The 23,741-nt window shown below is 37.0% G+C and overlaps 1 protein-coding gene across 1 annotated transcript in view; it reads left to right on the top strand.

Annotated features, from left to right (window-relative positions):
* Nucleotides 1-23,741, top strand: part of Ccdc141 (coiled-coil domain containing 141) — a 183,471-nt gene that overhangs the window by 126,409 nt on the left and 33,321 nt on the right. The window contains exons 9-15 of the mRNA XM_026392006.2: nucleotides 5,754-5,895; nucleotides 7,560-7,679; nucleotides 9,923-10,114; nucleotides 14,814-14,993; nucleotides 20,090-20,269; nucleotides 20,723-20,848; nucleotides 22,695-22,883. Of these exons, the coding sequence (XP_026247791.2) occupies nucleotides 5,754-5,895; nucleotides 7,560-7,679; nucleotides 9,923-10,114; nucleotides 14,814-14,993; nucleotides 20,090-20,269; nucleotides 20,723-20,848; nucleotides 22,695-22,883 (1,129 nt within the window). The remainder of the gene's footprint in view (nucleotides 1-5,753; nucleotides 5,896-7,559; nucleotides 7,680-9,922; nucleotides 10,115-14,813; nucleotides 14,994-20,089; nucleotides 20,270-20,722; nucleotides 20,849-22,694; nucleotides 22,884-23,741) is intronic.

The raw sequence follows: 23,741 nt of genomic DNA, 5'->3' as shown, positions 1-23,741 counted from the left end.
AATTCACAGTACCCACTGTCTAGAATCATACTTCTGTCATGTGATCAGGTTCATACAGGAGTCCATGCAGATACTGTGGCTCTCAGAGATGTGATCAGGAAACCAGGAGAGGAGAAGAGAGGGCTTGGTGCAAATCCTGCTAAGTATAAGCCATGGCTCCAGTAGCAGGTGGCTGCATGTTTTAGTCTCCTTTAACAATGAGGGAGAATCACATCCCTATTACTGATTTCAGGTAGAGTCCTAGTTATGGCACCCTTTGCACAGGACACATATGATGGTCTCTGTGGTCTCAGGAATGGAACTTTGGGCCATCTCTATATGATCTGGACCCAATCCCAGAGCCCTGTGGCTTCAGCTCCACTTCTTACTGTTTCTTCTTTGTTGTGTATATATAAAACAATGTGTGTGTGTGTGTGTGTGTGTGTGTGTGTACACACATGTGCATGTTGTGATTTGTTTGGTGAAGAGAGGTTATCAAATAACTTAAAAATTGTTATTAAAAACATGCATTTCATGTCTACAGTGCAAATGATATTTTTTCAAAGAAGGATGCAAACTAGACAATAGCAGCTGTTTCCTCTAAAATAAACACAGGAGTAAACACGAAGGGACAATGTTCGGGTTCCTGGTAAAAGAAACAGAAAGCTAAAGACAAGGAAGACTTTTTTCCATCTTCCAAGTATAATTTGTCCACAGACAGAAAGAAAAATATGGTCAGCTGATCCCTTTTGATGAGACAGAGTAAGCTGTCAAGTACTTACCATCTGGTTTAGCTCCTAATCCAGATGGGCTGCCAATAGTAATTTATGAAAGGGGTGAAAGTAAGTTGTCATTTTCCAGAAAGAATCATTAGAACATATTAACATTGGGATTTGTTCCTTCCCCTGCCCTGATTTGTGACAGATAAGATAGGGCAACTGCTTTCCTACAGTAAATAGAACAGCCTATCCTTGAACCAGAAGTCAATGTGTCTTTGCTTCTTGAGAGAAAAAAAAAATCGTTTTTCTTTTCCCTTCCTTTCTCTCTGTTGGCTCCCAGTATGGAGCTTCTAACAAATGTCGAAGGAAGCCTCCACAGTCTGTTGTTTCTGAGTATTAGAAAGTCAAAGTCAACATCAGGAATAATCTGATGCACCCCGTGCTACTGATAGGCACAACTTAATCCTTTCTTACAGGGAAAGCCCAAAGGTCAGTCCAATGCATATCATAGGCCATGGGTGATTAGATCTGGACTAACCCCTGCCCCTCCAACTCCCAATCAGATGCACATAAGCAATGTTGCTTCAGAATCAGAACAGGGTAACAGGGTACCATATTTTGTTCTACCACATTTCTGTTACTCACCATCAGTCCTTGTCCCATCATTAATTTAATGTGACTGTGAAGTAACAGAACTCATTGCTGGTGACAGATGGAATTCTATTTCTTTATTTTCAGTTCACATAAGAATTGCTGGCAAATTGTGAAGTCAGATCTTTCCTTTGATCAAGCCATTTGCTCTTCAGGCACTGAGGAAATTGCCAATATGTATGCTATGCATGTTTTAAAAATGTTTTAGAATGGTGAAAATTAGAGTCTGGAATCAAGCCTATAAATTTTCTACCTGAAAATGATCAGGCCTAGAATAGGGGCTGGTTATAATCTGCAGATTAAGGTTTTACTGAGGAAGAATAGAAAAGACCATAGTAGCTCTGAGACTAGGAGTTGGATGGGTATATGCCAACTGATAAATTGGGGAAAAGGAAGAGATTACTACCAATCATTCAGAGATGAGCTAGATGGGATATAGAGAGAAAAAGGAACTAGTTAAGGTGAGAAGGATGATTGGGATCTTCTCATACCAAGGAAGGAGGATAGGTCACAAGTAGGATGGCAATAATGGACAGGTAATACTGCATAGCAGAAGAATTTAGTCTTTTCTCCTAAGGCTATAAATAGATGAGAGTAAGTATCAGATGAACCAAACTATACATGACAAATTCAGTTAAATCCAACTATAAATGCTAAAGCATACCAGAGAAGAAATGAGGCAGTCTTTACACAGTCTAAAGTCACCAGGGGTGTGGCTTAATGGTGGAGTGCTTACCTAGCATGTGTAAGGCCCTGGGTTTGATTAGCACAGCAAAAAAGAATAAATAGACAAGCCTGACGTCTGTAAGTGGCCAAAAGTGCAAAGTCATCATTATTTGAAAACTATTGGTCACTGTTATCAGTGATATTTTAAATATGGTAACTGTGTATATATGTTTTCCCATCCTTAAATCTATATATTCTCTTCACTTAAATATTGATCTGACTGTACTTTATTTAATTTTAAATTGTGCATTAATCTGCTACTTATAAGTCTATATGCTCAGGGCTATAAGAGATAGAAGAAAGAATAAGATACCATCTTTTCCACTTAATGAATTTACAATGTAATTAATAGAGTGCATTATAAGTAACAAATCACCACAAAATAAAACAGAGCCTCCTAGGTCATTGAAAAACAAAAGCAGAAAGAGTTCTATTTGGTTGGTTATGGTTTATCTAAATTAAAATAGTACATTGCTTAAAAAAAACAGTATTTTTAACTGAAGGAACATTTTATTTCCTATTTCCACTAAATTGTTATCCTCGTTCCATTTTCTGTGCTGGAGGCACCAGCAAGACCTGTCATTTGGACAAGGTACCACGCCCCTCTAGCGGCCACTTTGAAAACAACAGGCAGATATTGCATTACCTTGAGAAGCCAGCCAATTTCAAGAGCTCGTCAGCCAGGCCTAGGCTGTTTGTATGATAGCCAATAAAGGAAAGTTAATTCTAGAGGAAAAATGCCCCTCACCCCATGTCATGTGTCACAGACTCAGATAAGGTACTGTAAAGTGGTAGAGTGTGAACTCTGAGATTGATGAACAAATCTTGGCTCTGCCAATTCATAACTGGTCAACTTACTGAGCATCTATTCTCAGTCTGCCCATAAGTAAAATGAGGATAGTGATTATAGTTCAAAAACATATGGGGTAGGGTCTTTGAATAATTAGAAAAGGCACTATTAGAGACATTAAGAATGGTGCCTTATCACAGTAAGATTTCAATAATGACTTTTATTAATTATAATTATAGTATCTTATGGTAAAAACAAAACCAGTATCATCTGAATCTTCTAAAATTAAGATATTAAATTAGTCATTAATTCAAAAAATTAAATATAATAAGTGTATATATTTGGGTATTTAAGAAACCTGACTTTAAGTCAGGTGTTTCCTACTTACTAGCTGTGTGTCTGTAGGGCAAATTATCTCACCTCTGGAGCTTCGATCACATTGTCTAAAAATTTTGAGTTATCGGTACCTTTCGAAGAGACATGTTTGTTACAAGAATTTATTAAGTAGTGGCTGTTATTAAAATTACATGCAAAGCTGTCAGAATCACAGTACATACTTGCCTTGTACTCTACAATTGGGTGTCATGACTTTAGAGGAGAAGGAGCTCCTTATAGATTTAAATGGCCAAAGAGGAGACTGGTTTAGTGTGAACAGAATCAGAGCGCCATGATTGAAATGCAAAATAGGGACACAGGTGGGGAATTCAGGAGGAGTGGGGATATTAGAGCAAGTTTGGGTTAGAATCAGAGAGTGGGTCTGAGCCCTGGTACCTGAAACACCCTGACTGGGACTTATGGATAAGTCCCAGATTTGGCTGCCACCTATATTCTTCAGAGATGGCCAAAGTACAAAGAAGTGATGTGAACAAGAATCAAGAGGCTTGGCTGGACCTGGTTACTGAGGACTGGTTTCCCCCAGGGAGCAGCCTATTAAAAAATTGTAGTTAACTCCAAGCTACCTTCTTTGGGTCCCACAGGCCCCCATTGTAAATCTGGTTAGTAAGATAGGCCCTGTCTGCAGTGGATGCAGAGTGCATTCTGTTGGGGGACCACAGAAGGCCACCCAGAAGTAGGAGTAGCTTCTTTCATCTTGGTTGATGCAATTCTTTTTCAAGTTCTACTCTTTCCGAATTTTGTTAATCATTTCCAAATTCCTTTTATTTTAGCAACGGCATTTTCTACCATTTCTAAGCTATCTTTCCTTGCTACATGCTTGCCAGTTTCCTTTTATAAGCATTGTCCTTTGTACCGTTTCACAGTGCCACTTTATTGTCTTTATCTTTCTCATTCCAGATTTTCGTGTTCACAGAAAACTTGGAACCAGTAGAGTATAGGACAGCTGAGCTTTTAAGTGCCTTTTTAGCAAATTGTGTCTCAGTCTAAAACCTAGTCAAATATGATTAGGATTACCAGTACACTGCTTCCACAAAATTCATGGATATAAGTATCATTAAGAATTACTTTTAAAGTTCTCCTGATGACTTGATTATATTCTTCACTGTCTCTGAGTATTCAAATGCAAAACTAATTGTTCCAAGTGTGATGTCTGTGGAACGTTATGTGCTAGGAATAAGACTTCTTGCAATGGATCCATATTTCCCCCAATTACACTTGTCTGGGGCCCCTGTGGTGCCCACAGGACACATCTGAATGTGTCCCTCCTTTATAGCAGCCTCATTGTCATTCCAGTGAGATTACTTTCACCTCTTAGCCATTTGGGATCTTGCCCTCATTTCATTACTAATTAAATTCATTTTTACAGAGCCATAAATTAATTATTTGAGGTAAAATTACTGAAATCTGTACCTCGTTCAAAGATTTTTTTTTAACTCTGTGTAATTAAATTTAAGAGTCATCATATTAATCTTTATTAGTGTTTGAAGGAAATGACTGATAGGAATTAATGACTTTAACTTCTTAAATAGTAGGCCAGGTCCTCTTTTAGGGATAGAGGTAAAGATTTAAAAGTGCTCATTCCATCCACAGTGTTCTTCCTTTGTCTTGCCTTGTTGGTGTGCCCAACTTGGAACTGGTTTGGAAACCTGTTTAGATGTCCAACACCAAGTTCATTCATTGTTTCAAAGGCATTTTCATTTTATGAGCTCTTGTGTGGCTTTTTTTGTTTGTTTGTTTCACAAGACCAGAGAAGAAAATGACAATGTGAGAGTGGGTTTCTTTTTTATGCATAAGTGTATTTGATACCTAATTGTTGGTGATAACTTAGTTCTCATCTAACAAGTCTAGCCATGAGTATTCAGAATCATTAAGAACAAGGGCCTTACTGTTATATAAATATTTTATCCTATTGGTTAGTAAATGCTTTGTTAAATGGCTGATATATATTTCTGTTCAAAGAGCATCTTTACCTAATTAGAATAAGTTATATTCCATGTATGTGTAATATGTCAAAATAGACTCCACTGTCATGTATACTGAAAAGAACAAATAATAAAAAAAAGAACATCTTTAGTTAAATGAACCTCTTAAATAATACCCTCAGGAAAACTCTTGGCTAACATGCTGTGCCTTTTGCCATATGGTTCTTAAAATATCTTAGAGAAATATTAAAAAGTAAACCTTTCAAAAGAGGACAAGACCTCTTGCAAAAACCCATAACTTATCTTTTCCTTTAGGACTGACTGATTTAAAACAAAGGAACATGATTTGGTTGTCTCTCTGCCCCACCAGTATAACTACTATTATTCAAGTTAGCGATAGTCATCTGCTTTAGAATAATAGTAGACCAGTATAACTACTATTATTCTAAAGCAGATGACTATCGCTAACTTGTACTTAATGTAAGGAAGCAGAACTGTTTTCAAATGTTCCCTGTTCCTGGGACTTTTGTGTTGGGTTGAGTGAACTAACAGCTGGCTTTCTCTGTTCAGCTTTCGAGTGACGGGCGTCCATGAGATGATGGGACACATTCAGAGACGAGTGGACCAGTTGACCCAACAGTGTTCAGCGCACAAGGAATTTGCTCTTAAGAAGCAGCAATTAACAGCCTCCGTGGAGAATCATCTAAGGAAGGTAGTTTCATGCAATGAAACTAAAACTTCTAAATTGTTGATTGTAGATGGTATTATGACTGCCATGTGTGGACGTGGAGAGGGTTACAGGTGTGTCTCCTTTAGCTTCTGTCATGTGCCACATGAGGTCCTACAACTGACCAAACACTCATAACTCACTATTGCTCGTGAATCATCATATCATGCAAAAACAGGTATCTAATACAATATGCCACCTCTAGCCTGATTGTATACACACAAGGTAGCTCTCACCTTGCACAGTTCTGTGTAACTGAACCACATACACATCAGAATAAGGTCCTTTATGTGGTTCTGTGTATGGTTCCAATATGCACATATGTTAGCATGGCACCATATAATGTGAGGGTTACAGACAGATGAATGCATGGATAGATAGACACTAGAAATAATGGTTTTAGGTTTTTCTGGGAATAAATTAACATTACCATGCTTCGTTGAACCAGACCATTTCAAGAGATACAGTCATTTTGCATAAAAAAAGATGGAAAAATGAATACATTGGCTTGTTATAGAAACATTTCCTATTTTCAAAGGGGAATAAGGATAAGAACCCACATATTGACTAAATTAAAAATTCTCTGTGGCTTGGCATAGACAGTAAAAACTAGTGATATCCCAGTAATACTAATGCTGATGAACTTTGCTGCAGAGGCTGGGTCTCAAATTTTCAATGATGGTTTCATTATACAGTGGACTTGTGATCTTGAACTTAAGTGAGTATAATTAGTATGTTTTGCAACAGAAGACATTAAATAACAATGTCTCTATTTTAAATTACCTTTCCTTCTATTATCTATCCAAACATTCGGGAATGTGAGCCTTGTTCTGATGATTGAGTCCAGGGAGAGTCTAAATAGGGGAGCAGCTGTGGTTCCTCATTCCCTACAGCTTGAGACACAAGCTAATTTGGTGGAAGTGGAAAACACTGTTGGAATTCAAACAGCTGTTGGCTACTAGTCTTACTGCCAATTCACAGCCAGTTTGAGGGATGTGTGGACTCTAGATCGAGCAAGGGAATGAAGGAAGTAACTTGAATGGAATGGAGCCCTTCAAGGGTCTCTTTATCCATTGATTCATGCGTACCAAAGATCAAGTCACAATTCCCCAAGTTCTTCAATTGAATGATTCACATATGTCCCTGTGTTTATTACATGTGCAGGGGTTGGTGCTTCCCCAGAATGCTTCATTCCTAAAGGCAGCAACCTATAGGGTCGTCTCTGGATTGTCTCATAAGTTGTGCTCTGGATTTTATTTCAAAATGTGCCTGTAAATTGGTCTCATTCAACTTAACAGATAAATTCAACTCTGTTGATAAATTTGCAAGTGTATTATCATCCTTTGTAGGTAATGTAGATAGTAAGTTCTGAGAGGATGTGAATTATTGATGATATCTCATTGCTCTTAATAAAAGAAATATCCTTAATCATATACCCTCTGTTGGTGGGTTACTAGTCTTACTTCATGTGAAAGAGGAGCATTATTAAGATATGAAGGGCTGAAGTATTTGAAACTCTTTTAGATTAAATTTTATATATTTTAAAGCACAATAAGAATATATACTGCAGTATTTGTTTTCTTTATATATATGCATCCATATTTGAAAATATATTTACTAAGACTGCAATATATTCTTTATTTCTAAAGGTGGATATGTCAATTCAGAAAATCATTCCAGTTGTTTCCAATGCAATGGATATTGGTTCCAGTCTTTCTGAATCTGAGAAGATTTTAAATAAATATCTGGAATTAGATATGCAAGCTAAGGTAAAGTAAAATAAGAATTATTATTATGGCTCTGATTTTGCAAATATTATGTTTAAAATGTTCCATAGCTCTAAAACTTAATTTTAGCTCTCTTAAGGGATGCATTTCTAGATTAGTATGTATCAAATAATGACTTAAAAACTCATACTATTATGTGTGTCTAAATTATTTATATTTATATGTGCATTTATTAGAGCATTTAAGCTCACTGAAACTCAATATTACAGCCTAGTATTAAATACTCATTTGGCTTTTTTCCTTTCCTGAAACATGTTAGCAACTCCTTTTGTGGGTTCCAAAGGAGGTATTTCTCTACAGGTTTTTTTTTGTTGTTTGTTTGTGTGTGTGTGTGTGTGTGTGTGTGTGATTTTCTGCTTAGAGTATGTCACAAAAGAAAATCATCAGAAGGAGCATGCATAATTGCAAGATTCCAGGAGGCAATGGCTCTCAGCATTCAGGTAGAAGTGCCCCATCCCCGCCTCAGCACCTTCTTTAGCACCCTCCTGCTTTTTCTCATGGAACTTGGGTTCAATGATTCCTATCAGCAGCCCCAAACCTTTAGTGAAGTCTCTGCCTGCACAGCAGGGCTTGCAGGTCAAGTCTAACGTGAGAGTCAAGTCTAACTCACCCAGGTCCTCAACAAGAGCCCTGGGACTCCAGTTTTTAGCAGAAGAGCCCTCTTCACAGATGGCCCCCACCCAAAACTCAGACACACCAATGTTTTTAAATGGAGTACTTTGAATTTATTATTTAAGGTCTAAAGTAACCCTTATATGTTAATGTTTTTATTTCAAAAACTTTAGTAGCAGGGAAGAGATTTCATGGGGAGAAATCCCATGCTTCTCTTCTTCCCAGAGTGCTACCATGAAAAAGGGCTTGTAAATTAAAATTACCTTCATTCAGTGGAGCACATGGGAAGCATATTAATCACATGAAGGGAAGCAATGCTTCCTTCTGCAAATGAAAATGAAGCTTTTCTCTCCCATTTCTCCTTGATTCTTAGCTTGTTCTCACATGGAAATTTACATGGCTTTTTCTATGGCAATTGTACAGTCATGAGTCACTTAACCATGGGGGGTATTGAGAAATGTACTGCTGGACAATTTTGTTGTATGAACATTACAGAGTGTGCTCCACAGTCCTAAATGGAATAGGTCAATTGCTTGACATGGCTTCTTGGAGCAATCAAGAGATGTGGTGAACACAAGATTTGAGAGGCTGCTGGCAGTGTAACGAGGCACACTGTTTTACAGTAAACTTGTTTTTTTTTTTTTTACATAAATAGAGGAGTTCATTCTCAATAATAAAAAGTATAGTATAATAATACATAAATCAGTAGCAGTAATTTATTATCAAGTATTATGTACTATGCATAATGGTATGTGCTTTACTTTTATACAACTGGCAGTGCTGTAGAGTTGTTCATACCAGCATCACCACAGATACATGAGAAATGTGTGGTACCATCCAGAATGGCTGTGGCATCACTGGGCACTAGGAAGTTTTCAGCTCCTTTATAATCTAAATGGACCACTGTCCCTCATATATACAATCCATCATTGAAACATTGTTATGTGGCAAATGACTGTAGGTAGTGTCTACAATACTTACTGATCCATTTAATCAATAGTAAGAGTCCACCAGCCAGAAATTTCATGAAGAAGAAAGAGTCCTAAGCAAGTTAAATTCATCAATTATTTGGTTTGTTCGGATCTGATATGTACATTACCTGTGTTTAAGAATACTTCTATATAGGCATTTGAATAAGACTGCATAATTGATATGCCATTTTTTGTAAATTAAGAAGGAATGAACAAGTTTTGCAAACTTGTCATCTCATTTAATAAAATTAGCCCATGAATTTGTTAGAGCTATTGTTAAATTTCATGAAGCAATTCTCATGGATAATTATTTTACTTAAATTACTTAAAACTTTCCTGCCATTTTTGTTTCACAAACTTTATATGAAACAACCTTCCTGCTATTTGTGACACAGAAAATAGAATATTCTAAATGAGAAGTGTAGCTGATAGAACCAAGGAGCGACTTGAGATGGTTTCCATTTTAAGTGCCTTTTTTTCTTCTTTTTGGAATTTGAAAAGTTGTGCCTTTCTTTTGTTGAGTAAATTCTCAGGACAAATTCAATTAATAATCGTAATAGATGGATGTGCAGAAGGCTAATGAAATGTGAACGTTCATGATTCCCCTGTCGGCTTCTGACCTCTTGTACTTTGTTTTCACAGGAGACATCACAGGCACTGGAAGCAGCTGTAAAAGCCATGTTGGAGAAAAATGAATTTGAATCTGATGAAGTAGCATCGCTTTCTTTTAAAGCTCAATGGCTAGAGGAAGAATTAAACATACTTGGCCAGAGCATCACCTCCAGGTCACAAGTCCTGCAAAGCTACATAGCATTTCTAAAGTCATCAGAGGAGGTACAGTAGGATGTGTTGACAAGGTGACCTCTGCCTTTCTCCTGTTTTCTATGGGGATCAATACTCTGCCCTGACAGGTAGTTCCTTATCTTCTGCCCAGTACATGCCCTCACTTACAGGCTTTTTATTCTTCAATGCACCATACAAAGGCTTGAAGAGCAAATTGTTTCATTTTTAAAAATGTGTACATGTAGATGTATGCACCAATAAAGTATTGCAACATTATTTACTATGTCTTATCCATATTTACCATAATCTAGCATAGTACAAAATTATTTGAAAATAGTCACTTTCTAAACCACCTAAATCTGAATACTGAGCAGTTAGTGTGGGTCATTTAAAATATATAGAATTGGAAATTACAGGCCATTGCTTCAATCAGTCATCTGTCTTGTTGGATACCTTTTAATAAGTTACCTCTCTTAGATTCTTCTGAGGCTTTTTTTTTTTTTTTTTTGACAAGGCCATACCAGATATCTCTAACATTCCCTCTAGTGCACTAGGATTTCATCTCTGAAAGGTCAGTTTCTTTGAAGATGGCATCAGTAATAGAAAAATGTTGGATCTACCTCACTTACCCCTGAGAACTGTGCACCCTGTGCCAATGCAGATGACTCTTGCGTTCAGGAACACAGGTTCTGGTTTCGTGGGAGCCAGAACCAGCAAGGTCCTCTCAGGGGTAAGGTTCATGCTCAATTTCTATTTTCTCATCTCTAAACTTCTAACACCCTCACTCTCAACACCCATCCCCACCTTCCTGCTCACACAGGTCTCCTCTGTCTGATCTAAATTCTTACTACTGGGCGGGGGGTGGGGGTGGGGGGAGCTCATGTCCAGTACCTAGAAATATCAGATACCCATGCTGTCCTTTTCCACATCTTCCCTTAACTGTTGGTCATTTCTTACTTCTTTTTAGTTCTTGGCCCTAAACTCCCCAGTTTGAAGAGACATTATGACTGTTAGAATTATCCTGTGGATGAACATTTTTGTTCAGGACTCAAAATGGAAGAGAAGCTACAATGAAACACTTCTTGTTACATCTTCATTGTCAAAACAATTCCTCCCTGGCTTCACATTAAGCAATCACTTTCACAGCCCACTCTGGCCCTGGGGACCAGGAGCTTCTCTAGGGCTGGAGCCTCAGCTTTGCAGATACCTGTTTCCCAGAAGAATATAATGTCCCTCAGTTTCCCTGCTTACACTATGTCACTTTCCCTCTCTGGCAGAGCCTTCCATCCTTCTAATTCTGGCAAGGCCTCTGGTCTGTTCCTCCCTCCCCCTCTGGCTTTTCCTTTTTGCTTCCCTGGGTTGTGGTTACTCATTTCCATTCCACTCTTCCTCCTCTGAACTCCCTGCCTTCCACCCAGAGTAACCCTGCCAACTCCCAATACTAGATCAGTCCAACATCTGTTTACTCATCTTCTCTTTCCAAGCTTCCAGACGCTCCTACACAAAATCATACAGTCATGCTGATTGGAGCTATTTATGGGTCTCAACCTCAGCTGGGTCCCCCATATGCTGCCTAGTTGATTCCCATTCAATAGTGGTCTTCAAGTGTCTTATCCCAGTTCCCACCCCTAAATCTCAGCCATTGTCCTTACATATCATACACTGGGAAAAAATAAGGCCATTGAGCCTCACAGTCTTGACTTCCTTCTACTTCCAAACTTATTGACATATTCACCCATTGTCCACTGGTTCCAATAAAGTGATGTCCCAATTCCTGTTCAGCCCTATTAGTAACCAGTCCCTCCCTATATACTCTTAAGTTTTTTTGGAACTAGCTCTAGCAGCCATCCTCTAATTTTTCAAATTGCCTCTTTCCAAGGCTTCCTGTGGTCTATAGTTGTATTGTCATAGTCGTGTCCTCTCCTTGGCTCTCTCTCTGTCATTTGACTTTCCTTCACATGCACGGTTTTGGAATGGGAGGTTGGCATTCCTTGCTCCTACTAGCCTTTCCTCCTTAGTCCTCATCCCCTTGCAAATCAGTTTCCCTTTTCAACCCTGACTGTTTGCCATCTCTTCACTCCACTGAAAAAAAATGTTCTTATAGGCTACCTACTAGTGGACAGATGAAGTGGTGTACTTTCAGGCTTTGTTCCATTGAAATTATTTAACCTCATGACCCACTCTCATGTCCTTTGACTTTTTTTTTAAAACTAGATTTTATTGAGGTATAATTTATTTGCATAAAATTGACAATTTTATAGTGAAATGATTTCTAGTATATTTAGAGTTGTGCAAATATGATAGCACTCCAGTTTTAGAATATCCCAACTCCTCCAAGAAGAGCCTCGGAGTACATCTGTGGACAATCCTGGCTTCAGTGTCTTTTCCAGTTCTAATAAACATTAATTTTGTATCAGGTCCCATGCTTTTCACTCCTGATTTTACTTCATCCTCAAACTGCCATGTTTTAGTTACTTACCATTATTATCATTTTGCAAGTGAGAAAAACTGAGACTCTAAAAATTAGGCATTCATATCAAACATCTGCTAAACATCAAAGCTGAAGTTTAATCGCCTTCTTTTTGTTTTCCCCTTTTCAAAGGCTGTGCTCTCCTGTGTCTGTCTGTTGAGAGAACCTGAAAGATCTGTGAGCTCCCCTTCTCCCACATTCCTCATCATCTTGAAAGTCAAGTAATTTTTCACATGTAATTAGTGAAGCAAGATGCAAATAATTTTTTTCTACCAAAAATGGATGTAATAATGTTTACTATTAATTCACTTAAAAATAAACTATTACAGATATAAGTGAATTCCTATAATGGCAATGTTCTCATTTACATTCAAGCCTTTTTTGAGTTATTGATAAAGAGGATGGATTAAAGCTTGTTTTGAGAATTGCACATAACTGGCTACCCATCATCTTGACAAGTAGCGCATAGCAGTTGACCCTCTGGAAGCCAGGTGATTGCAGTGCCAATTCTGAGTCATAGGGGGAGCTATCAGTTGTTTCAGACAAATAAGAATGTGCCACAGTCATGGTGGCTTCAGTAGAAAACAAATGGAATCTTGCTGCTGGGCTTTGTTCCAGCACAATTAACCTCATAGCCTCTTTTCTTACCTCTGAGCTTGGGCAACCTGAACTTCACCCGGTTTAACATCATTTATCATTCTCTGAGTCAGTCGCTGTTTTCCAGCTTGGTCTTTTATGCCTCCTTTTCCTTCCACCTGGGATCCCTTTCTACTACCTCTCACTCTGGACAGCTCCTCAAGACCCAGATCAAACATCACTTCCTTTGGGAAGTTCTTCCCCACTTACTCTGTACACAGGTGGTGATCTCTCCTGAGCATTCCCATAACATCATGTTACATCTATCTTCATGTTGTGGTTTGAATATTGGTCTCTTTATCCCAGAACTTTCTTTGAGTATCCAGGAAAATACATGCTTAATTCCTACTAGGGAATCTCAAAGGGCTCCATGGAGGGGTAGCATTTTAACTAGCTCATGAAGAATAAATAGGAGAAGAAAATTGAGAAAAACTCATCCTGAGCTGAACAAGCACCAGCAGAACAGAAATGTGAATAAATGGCACATGGAACCAGGAGAGAACTTCTGTTTCTGAAAGCTATCTGCAGACTCTCTAATTAAGTTCATTCAAATTGAGAATAAGTTAAAAAAAATCTTTTAAAATGTGGTGACTTATTGAATGACAGTTCTTATTCTGTTTGGATTACTTTTGGTAGTTAAAAGCTCTTTGAGTCTTGTTTTTTAGCCATTAAGTATTCAAGATGCATAAAAATCTATGTCAAATAACTTCTACTATTTCTACATCATCCAATTACTTGTTAATCTATAGTTACACACTTGATATTATATAAACTCATTGCAAGGAGACTAATTTAAAATAATATTGCTTACATTGACTGGCAAATGAGAAAATATAATTCTGGGTGGGGGGCAAAGTAACATATCAATAAAATTATCTCATGAATGTACTTAATGTTAAAATCCATTCAGAAAATTAGGAATGATTTGTGCCTCTTTATTCTGGTTTATCATTGATTATAAATCAATGATGAAGCCATGTGTGGTGGTACACACCTGTAATCCCAGCAGTTTGGGAGGCTGAGGCAGGAGTATTATAAGTTTAAAGATAGCCTCAGCAACTTAGTGAGGCCCTAAGCAACTTAGCAAGACCCTATCTCAAAATGAAAAATAAAATGGGCTGGGTATGTGACTCAGTTGTTAAATGCCCCTGGGTTCAATCCCTGGTACCAAAATACAAAAAAATAAAGAAGTCACTGGCGATATACTAATTACTAATAATCTTTTATTAATTTATGTTTATTTATGATTTGTAGCCCCTGATTCTATATGTGTTTTTCTTCTGAATTATCAAGCTGCTTGAAACTGAAATACCTAGTCTTTGACACAAATTGTCCTAAATTGTGAAATATACTCTAATATGTAGTACATTAAAATGATTTTGGCTACGATAAATGTTTTTCTGGGTTAAAAACTTGTCCACTCAATTTGCCACCCAGTGGTAGTCCTGTATGTCAACAATCTAAATAGATTTCTTCTGTTTTTTCAGTTAGTTGATAATATTCAAAATTATTTAAAGAATTCTGAAAGTGTGGTTTCAATTTAACTTTTACCTGGGTTTTTACTGGAATCTTCTGTTCATTTTTTCTGTTTTAAAGTGTTCTTAAAACAGAATGCTATAAGAGAATTTATCTTTTCCTTTTTAGGTAGAAGAGCAATTTCAGAACCTGAAGGAATTTTATCAAACTCAAATCCTTTGGGAGGAGAAGGAGGATGTGAAAATCAAGCATTGGTCTGACTCGGCTGAGAAGCAGTGGCAGCTATTTTTGAAGAAGAGTTTTTTAACCCAAGACCTAGGACTTGACTTCCTTAATTTAATACAAATGGTGAGAATGTCATTAAAGGAGTCACATCTTCTGCAAGGATTACTCATCAAAGTCAGAATCATAAATTCAAAAGTTCACCTGTTAATCAGCTGCGCTGGTTTTAGAAGTTCATTCAATCTAGACCAGTTCTGAAATCCAATATTTATATGCTTTGAGTTCTTGTTAATTTGGATCAAGAAGGCCCTTTTAACTATTAAGAAGAAAGATGACTATAATGAGATTGCAACATTGTTATTACATAGACTCAGAAGTCTACCCCAAAGGTCTGAGTTCTGTGGAGAGCACATAACCAGGTCCTTACAAAATTTCATTGGCTACAGACAACTTTTATGATGAATCTTCATTTTGAAGAATCTCTTACCTTAGCAGATCTTTTCACAATGAAGCTCCTTTGCATTTAGAAATATACCATCATTCTTTAGTTGTCATGAGCATATCTATGAAATATCCTAGAATCCTTTTGTCCAACTATGACTCATATGAAGGTCCCTATTCTTTTTTTAAAAAATTCTTTTTTAAAAGATGATTAATCCTCCTCTCCTTCAGTACCTCACATACCTTCCTAAGAAAACTGCTGATTTCATTGTTAGAAAATGCCAGCTGTTAGAAAACTGTGATTAAAAAAAAATGTTAAATAAATCTGTGTTCATATCTGTCTTAGCTTTCTGTAACTAAACAAGGTCAAAAAGTATCCATATTCAATTTCTCTTATATTTGAATGTCCTTCCCACACTGAAAATAATTGCTGTATCTAATAAGAGCCTTTTCTGCAGCTAAACATATACAAATCTTTTACGAGTTAGTTTTCTCTCCAATTCTCCTTTCCAGAATTTTCTGCCATTTGTTAAAATTATTGATTAAGTATGACCAAGAAGTGAAGTACAACTGTAGCACAGAGCACGGTGAAATGGACCATCATTCTTTCTTAGTGAGACCTAATATGATACTACATTTTTACCAATAACTTTACTTTGCTATTTTCATATTAAGCTTGTAATAGAATAAAACTCTCATAACATTTTCTTGCAACTGTATCTAAGCCAGATTTCTCCCATGTATGTTTATGTCCACCATTTGTCTTTTTCATGCAGATGTGGGCCTAAATGTTTGTTCTTATTTGATTTCATTTGTTCTTCACCCATGATTCCATCTTGTTAAACTAATTTGAACCTATATTAGCTATCTCTCCTGTGTTTTATTCTGTAGATTTGACAATTAAGCCTTTTATGGCTGTAATTACTGCCTTAATAATAATGCCTAAAGGCAGATCACCATCCTCATTCATAAAACAATCTATTGATTAACCAGTTTTTTAAACAATCATCAATGTTCCAATTGTATTTTAATTCAATCACGACTTCATAATTTTTTTATAATGGGAATGAGTTATTTTATAACAAGTTACTTTTCTCAAAGTATTTGCTCAAAAGAAGGCCTACCCAGTGAACTACATAAAAATTATTTTACACAAATCAAACTGATGCTAGTGATTAAGCTTTAAAAAATGCTCACAAAGTGCTTGATAAGTGATGAATTTATTGCACTGGATTTTAATGTGAAATTTATCAGTCTTTAAATTGTGTAATCCATCCTTTTTCCTTTTTTTAAAAAAATGAGGCATTTTCTTTTCTCGAATTATCTAACCTTCTAGTTTCTGTAGATTTTTAAAGATTACTGACATTTATAATTTTCTTCATACCTTGTGACATGATTAATCTCAATCTGGAGTCTGAATTTATCTGAACAAATTAGGTTTTAACTACCCTAATCTACTTTGACCTAAAATCATCTCTTTATTTTCTTTGCTTCAACTCTTGTAGTTTGAAGATCATTATTGTTAACCCGTTGTGGAAACAGAAATAACATGCATTATATAGTTGTAATTTTATTTTATACTCTCCTTGTGCCTCAGGAAAAAAAAAAAACCTTGATAAGCTATTGGCCTGTGTTCTTATGTTACACAGATGTTTTATTAAAAAAAAATTCAAGCTACTTTTCATCTGGAACATTTAAAACACCAATCTCTGATCGTTTGCATTTTTACTTGGTTCAGTATATAGTCTTTCATCTCTTGATATGTTTCCAATTTGCCCTTGGACAGCATATATTTGCAAACACCTTTGGTATCTATCCTTTACTAAATGCATTTCATAAATTTTATTGTTCAGTTCTAGATTTTCCAGTTGGTTCATTTTAAAGTGAGATTTAATTATTGGTGAAATTCTCTTTCTCATCCTCTCTTTATCTTTCCCATATTTTATTGAACCATATTAATCACAGGAGTTTTAAAGTATTCCATTAACACCATCATCTGCATCTGGAGTCGTCTGCTTTTTCTCTTGGTTTCCAGTTAGGTAGTCTTATCTTTTGGGGTGAATATTTTTCAAGTACCAGGCACGATGTGTAGACAACTGGAGGGGCTTTGATTGGTGTTATCTTCTAGAATGGGCCCCTTTTCTCCAGGTAGGTGTGAGTGAGAGATTGCCTAAGCCAATCAGAAGCCTGGAATTGTCTGTGATGCCATCCTGTAAGGCTCAGTTTCATCTGTTCACCTTGGGTTTTCAGGGTTTGCAACTGAGAAGGTGGTCCTTTCTCTGATGTCTCTGCCTGGGGCAGGTCCCAAACTCCATTCTTGGTTTGGGGTGACAGCTGAAAAACTCCAGTTTTCCAGATGTGTCTTACATAGGTGTTAAAATCCACTGTTCTGTATGGCTCCAATATTTTGTCAAGGTCCTTAAGAAGAAGACTATCTGTGTGCTTGAAACCCTCCTTGATGGTTCCTTTGTTCCAGGAAAGCCTTGATCATCTACCTCCTGTACAGAACAGGGAACTGTCCCTGGGGGAAAGTGGGGAACAGGTGAACTCACTACCTGAGGTCTTCCTGCTGGAGTCTCAGCCTCTCTAGGTCTTGTTGCTATGGTCTTCTTCTTCACTTAGGTGCTTTCTGCATTTTATCCAGCTTTTCTTGTTTCTCTAAGCAGAAGCATTCCTCTCCCATTGGTTACTATAGCCTGCCCAGAAAGAGAAGTCCTTCATTATTTATTTAGAAAAGTTAAGATTGTACATGTAGATTTTTGTGTTTAAAGATCTGCAGCAGGAACCCAATCCAAATAATATTTTGTATCTATATCTAAATAAACCTGGATTGTTGTGACATTTAAACCCCCACTTAAGGTTTCCCCGAAACAGTGTGCATTTTAACTACTACATCTTCATAGTTTATCTTGAAGTCATAAATGCAGTCACTTTAACCCAGTCTTTTCTATTGTTATACGATAAATAAATTCTACTTTACTGATATTCAAAAATAAAACTCCACATAGTAGTTAACGTTACTGATTTAGCGATGTTATGAGATATGAAATTGTTGGTAAAGCAGTTAACACACATTCTTTTTCCCTTCTTATCTGTTGGGCCATTAGACTTTCAAACAAACATTGTTGAAATATGGTGACTGTTTGGCTTTGAGAGGAAGGCCAGCTGGCCTGTGCCCTGAGGGTTCTGCTGCTGGTTATATTGCTGTGGCTGATGTTTTCAAGCTTGAAATTGAAAAAAAAAATTGAGTTCATCTAAAAATTATCAAGATCAGAGAAATTGATTTAGGTCAGAATTTTGGCAGATGAAAGTACCAGTTTATTAATTTATAGTAGTGAATACCAAGAATGCTACTGAGACCAGCCTTCCAATAACTAAGGATCTGGAAAGCAAGACATCAGAAGATCATTTGTTGGGCATGAATATAAATGGAAAATGGATAATTTAGTGGCCTATTTAGACTGGATTATGGCAGAATTTTCCATGTCCTTCACAGAAGTAAAATGAGCACCTGTTTACTAGCTAGACTGCAGGCAAATTATTTAACCTTCCTGAGTGGTCAAAACACTAAGTCTGCCAAATACAAAATCACCTTTCTTAGATCCTGCTGGCTGCTCATCAACAAAGCCTATTATTCTTTTTCTTAGATGTTGTTCAGATCATCATATTCTTCTGATTGTAGTTGTCATTGACATGGTGTAATTTTCAGGTTATATTAAATTTTATATTCAATAAAAGAGTATATATTTTAATAGTTTCTTAATAATAAGTGAAAGAGACCTTAACTATATTATAGCATATATAAAAACAAAATGTAGAATTATTCTAAATTATCTAACACTGTAGTTGTCCAATATCTTTCATAATTTATATTTTCTTAATCATAATTACAGAATACAACACTTTATCACTAGATTCCCACATTCATGGGAGAAATTCACTTAGGACCTGTAGTTATTGTTTTGCAATTAATTGTCACTTCATGATGTCTAAAATAATATAAAAATATAAAAGGCCACTATGAATGTATTTTAAATTATTTAAAGATAAGGTGGCCTATTTTTGAAATACTTTTGAATATTCATGACATAGTCAATCGCTGTCAGTTTGATTACAGAAATCTATTAGAAATTTGAGAATTTATTGAGAAAAGCTGGCCATTGAAGTAAAAAAAAATCATTGTTTTACAAAATAAATATTCCTCTGCCTTTTTTATGTTTACACAGAAGCAAAGCACACAATCTTATGCTTTACCCTATTATTCTTTTGTCACCAGTTAGATTTCCTCTGTTTAAAATCTGTGGAGGGTTTCAAGCCAGGCAGCTACATATGTGAAAGTTGATAAGTGAAGTCTTGGAGTTTAGACAATGTGCTTCTGCTGCATGATAATCATGAATGCATATAGGTACACATTTCAGTTCAGACAAAATGGGGAAAATTGAGAGAAATGGAAAATAATTGTAATATACACAATATGATAGTTTAAAGGAATAAACAGAAGTCTTGAATAATCCACCCCTTGAGGCTGAGATTCTACATATGCTAATGACTCCAAACACCTTTTGGGTCTTAAAGGAATTCAGGAGCTAATGAGCAAGCATAGAATCTGAGTTCTGATGGCCTCACTGCCTCTGGACAAGGAATTCAGCCTTGTCCCAATAGCAGAACGGTGATTTGCTTTGGCTGTGATGAAGTATTTTTGCATCCTAAGATAGCTGTAAGCAAAAAAAATTGTGCCTCTTGGGAAAGAAAAGTCATTATGTGGATTATTCCTTTAACAGACAAAGGAGAGTGAAATATTAAATGTGAAAAATAAAGTGCACATTGTGGAGAATACTCTGGAAAACCAGAAGGCTAGATGGGAAGAACTTAGCCACCTGCGGATGGCATGGCAACTTAAAGGAACTGAAAGCAAGTCCGTGAAGCAGCAGTGGACGGCGTTCAAGGAGAAACTCAGAAAGGTAAGGAAATGTGAAATGTCACTAAGCCTTAGTCAGGTAGTTAATCCTGATGCACACCGACCCATGATGGAGCTCCTGAAGCAATACTGTAAGTGAAAGGAACTGGGTGAGGAGGCTAAGTATTATGTGCTTCCACTTTTTCAAGGTGCCTAGAACTTCTGGTAGGTTGATGAAAAAGTTCTGGAAATGGATGGTGGTGATGCTCACAGAGAATGTATTATGCCACTAAATTGAACACTTAAACGTGGTAAAGATGGTAAATGTTTATTATGTACTACTACTATAAAGGCAAAAAATAGCAAGAGAAACCAAGGACTTTTCATGATTTAAAACCACAGATGTCTCAGAGAGTTAAAAAGTGTATTGGCACACCACATCATCACTAGAACGATCACTGATGTTTACTCAGGTGTCCAAGAAAACACACCCATGGTTATCCAATGTTTGTTTCAGACAACCCACAATGTAAAACTCCTTCAGGAAGTACTCATGCCTGTGTCTGCACTTGACCTTGGAGGGAGCCTCCAGACCATTTCAGATCTGCGGAAAAAATGGAATGAAATGAAGCCTCAGTTCCAGGTGAAGAAGTAGATTGATGGATTTGGGAGACTGGGAAAATTTTTTATTCTGTTTGAAGTTTACCTAATTAATTTTTACAGTCTGGTAAACATCTTTTTTTTTTTTTTAAACAAAAGCACTGCTTACCTAAAAATCCACTGTAAAGACATGTTTTTCTTAGTATTTTCCTGCATGCTTCTCTATTTGATGACATACAAACATCCAGGCCATGAAATGTCCTAAATATGTTTTCATTATAGCTCAATTTAATTTACATTATGAAGCAAAAGTTGAATATTTTTACCATATATATAAAAACATATATACACATATATATACTCTAATTATTTTCTTAGGCAGTGTTTTAAATTGAGATGCCTCAGGACAAGGATGGGCAACTTCTAACTTAGAGGCTCTGCTTCCCTTGGTCCCCTGAAATCTCGCCTGAGTTATCCCTGTCCCCGCATGCTGCTACCCAGCTTCTACCACAGCCCCAAGAATTTTGCTGTGCTCTTTATTCACCCTCAGAAAGCCTTCAGCAAGCCCTCAGCAAAGGAGAGAGAAAACCATGAGTCATGTTCCTGGCTCCTGACTGCTGAACATATGCCCTGCTCCCCAAGCCCTGTTGCTCCTAAATGGAACGCAACTGCCAGGAGAGGTTGCCAGTACCATTGTCCTTTGGCCTGGATTTTTGGTTTTTACTGCAAAACTTATAAGTGTTGGCATTAAGGAATCCCAGAATCAGATGAATGAAGGTTCCTTTAAGACAAAACTTATATACAAGAAAATATAACCACTCTCCCTATACACACATATCACAGCAAACTCTTTCATCAGAACTCTCAGAAAATGTGACTAGTCTATGTTAGGTTTCTTGAAATGCCCCATGATATATGCTCAATAGCATTTTGTGTGCCTAGACATGTTTATGTCTAAGTTCCTCTAAATCAGGAATCGCTGCTGAGCTCATCTGGCTCTGTCACTGTGATGTGCAGGGATTTGATGGCTACATGCTTAATTTGAACTTAAAGATCCAGTTTAAGTCAGTCTTCAGAAAATCATTTCCTTAACCTAAATCATTTCCATTACTTTTAGCTTTATTATAAGATCCACCCCCAAATTATAGTAGCATTCTCTTTGTCAACTCTTATGAGTTCTACACCAGATCCAGTTCCTATGAAGGACATCTGAACAGTGCTGGGTAGAGGGGAAGGCAGATTATCCTCTGTGCAGTGGTGGCTATTTGTGGATAGGGGACAGCCACTTTGAAGCAGCATGTTCACTCTGCTGTTCATCTGGTGGCTCATTCTGATCATTCTTTTATCAGAGAGCACAAGTTATTCCCCTGATATATTTGTACACTTGCCTTCTCTTGATGTTCTTACCGTGCCACTTAATTCTAGTCTGTATTAAATATCAGAGCTGATCATGGGGCTTCATAAGGATCTAAGAGACATTTACTCAACAGATGGGGGAAATATGTGGTGGGTCATAGGAATGCACGGCTTTCCATTTCAGGACTCAGCCTTGACACGTTTCTCTTTCTTTCTTTCTTTCTTTCTTTCTTTCTTTCTTCCTTCCTTCCTTCCTTCCTTCCTTCCTTCCTTCCTTCCTTCCTTCCTTCCCTCCTTTCTTTCTTTCTTTCTTTCTTTTTTTTTTCATTGCTTATAAATTTCTGAGAAGATAAGGATGAACAAATGCACCTGTACCAGCAAGCACAATGCCTGGATTAGGGGGAAGCACATAAGAAGTATTTGTAAACAAATGAGTCCTTATTTAGATCATCAGATTGCTGGTAGTAAAACAAAACAAAACAAAACAAAACAAAAAAAAAGCTGGATTTCTTGCATTGCTTTCAATTTTTTAGCAACTGCGTGATGAGGTTCAGTACATCATGAGAGAATTGGAAGAATTAAGAGACAAAGGAGCCCCTGTGAAAGAGAAGTCTCAACAACTGAGTGACCTTATTTACCTCCATCAGAAACAAACAGAGCGCATCCAAGATTATGACAATCTCCTGCACAAGGTAGTCCTCTTCCACCAAGTCAGGGAGGAGGTAAGATTTATAGATGTCTAAAAGATCCTGGGTTTTACACTATGGAATTAAATTAATCTTAGTATCACAAATCAAAGCCAAATTGCTTGCATTAGAAGCTAACAGAATCTGCACCTAATTTATCTATCACGATGCCCTGTCCTCCTTGTGTTCCTTATCTTCAGTCCATAAATATAGCACTCATATTTCTACCTCCAAGCCTTGCCTCTCAAGCTACCTTGTGGGGCAGATCTTTGTCTCTCTTCTCTGTTATATAAACCTGTACCTCCCTCCAACAATCCCACCTTACTTGGAGCGACCTCCCTCTCTCTATATATATATATATATTCTAAATCTCTAGTGCTCTCTTTATTCCATACATCTGTCATTCTTAGTGTCTTGATTCTTAATTACATTACATTTTACTAAGAGCAGCATTTTTCCCAACTCAAGGATAAGCGAGTTGAGGGCAGGAACCAAGTTCAATATTTATTTATCTCAAGTATCTGGCATTGTGGAGTTCTCAGTAAATATTATTTTTTGGTTGCTCTCTTCACAAGAACTTTGAAGTTATTAGCCTCCATTTACATGAAATAGAGGTGCATTGATATTCCTTTAATATAGCCTCTGAGTTTACTCAGATCACAGGCCTACACCTTGCTAAGGTTTTAGTAAAGGACCAAAAGGGCATTTCCCTCTTTCATAGAACTCACAGTGTTACAGTGTTAGCTGCTCAGTGTTAGCCAGTTGGATTTGAAGCACTATAACATGTATTTGGCCATATAACTAATAATTACGGGTGGGCTTGGCAGCATTTCACCAAGCTAGTATAATATGTTATACAAAATAGACTTAAAAATCTGGCTATGAAACTCAGGT

The sequence above is a fragment of the Urocitellus parryii genome, chromosome 1 (genome assembly GCF_045843805.1).
Source record: "Urocitellus parryii isolate mUroPar1 chromosome 1, mUroPar1.hap1, whole genome shotgun sequence".
Lineage (NCBI taxonomy): Eukaryota > Metazoa > Chordata > Mammalia > Rodentia > Sciuridae > Urocitellus > Urocitellus parryii.
Note: the sequence above shows the minus strand (reverse complement) of the source record. Positions and strands in the feature narration are given on the sequence as shown.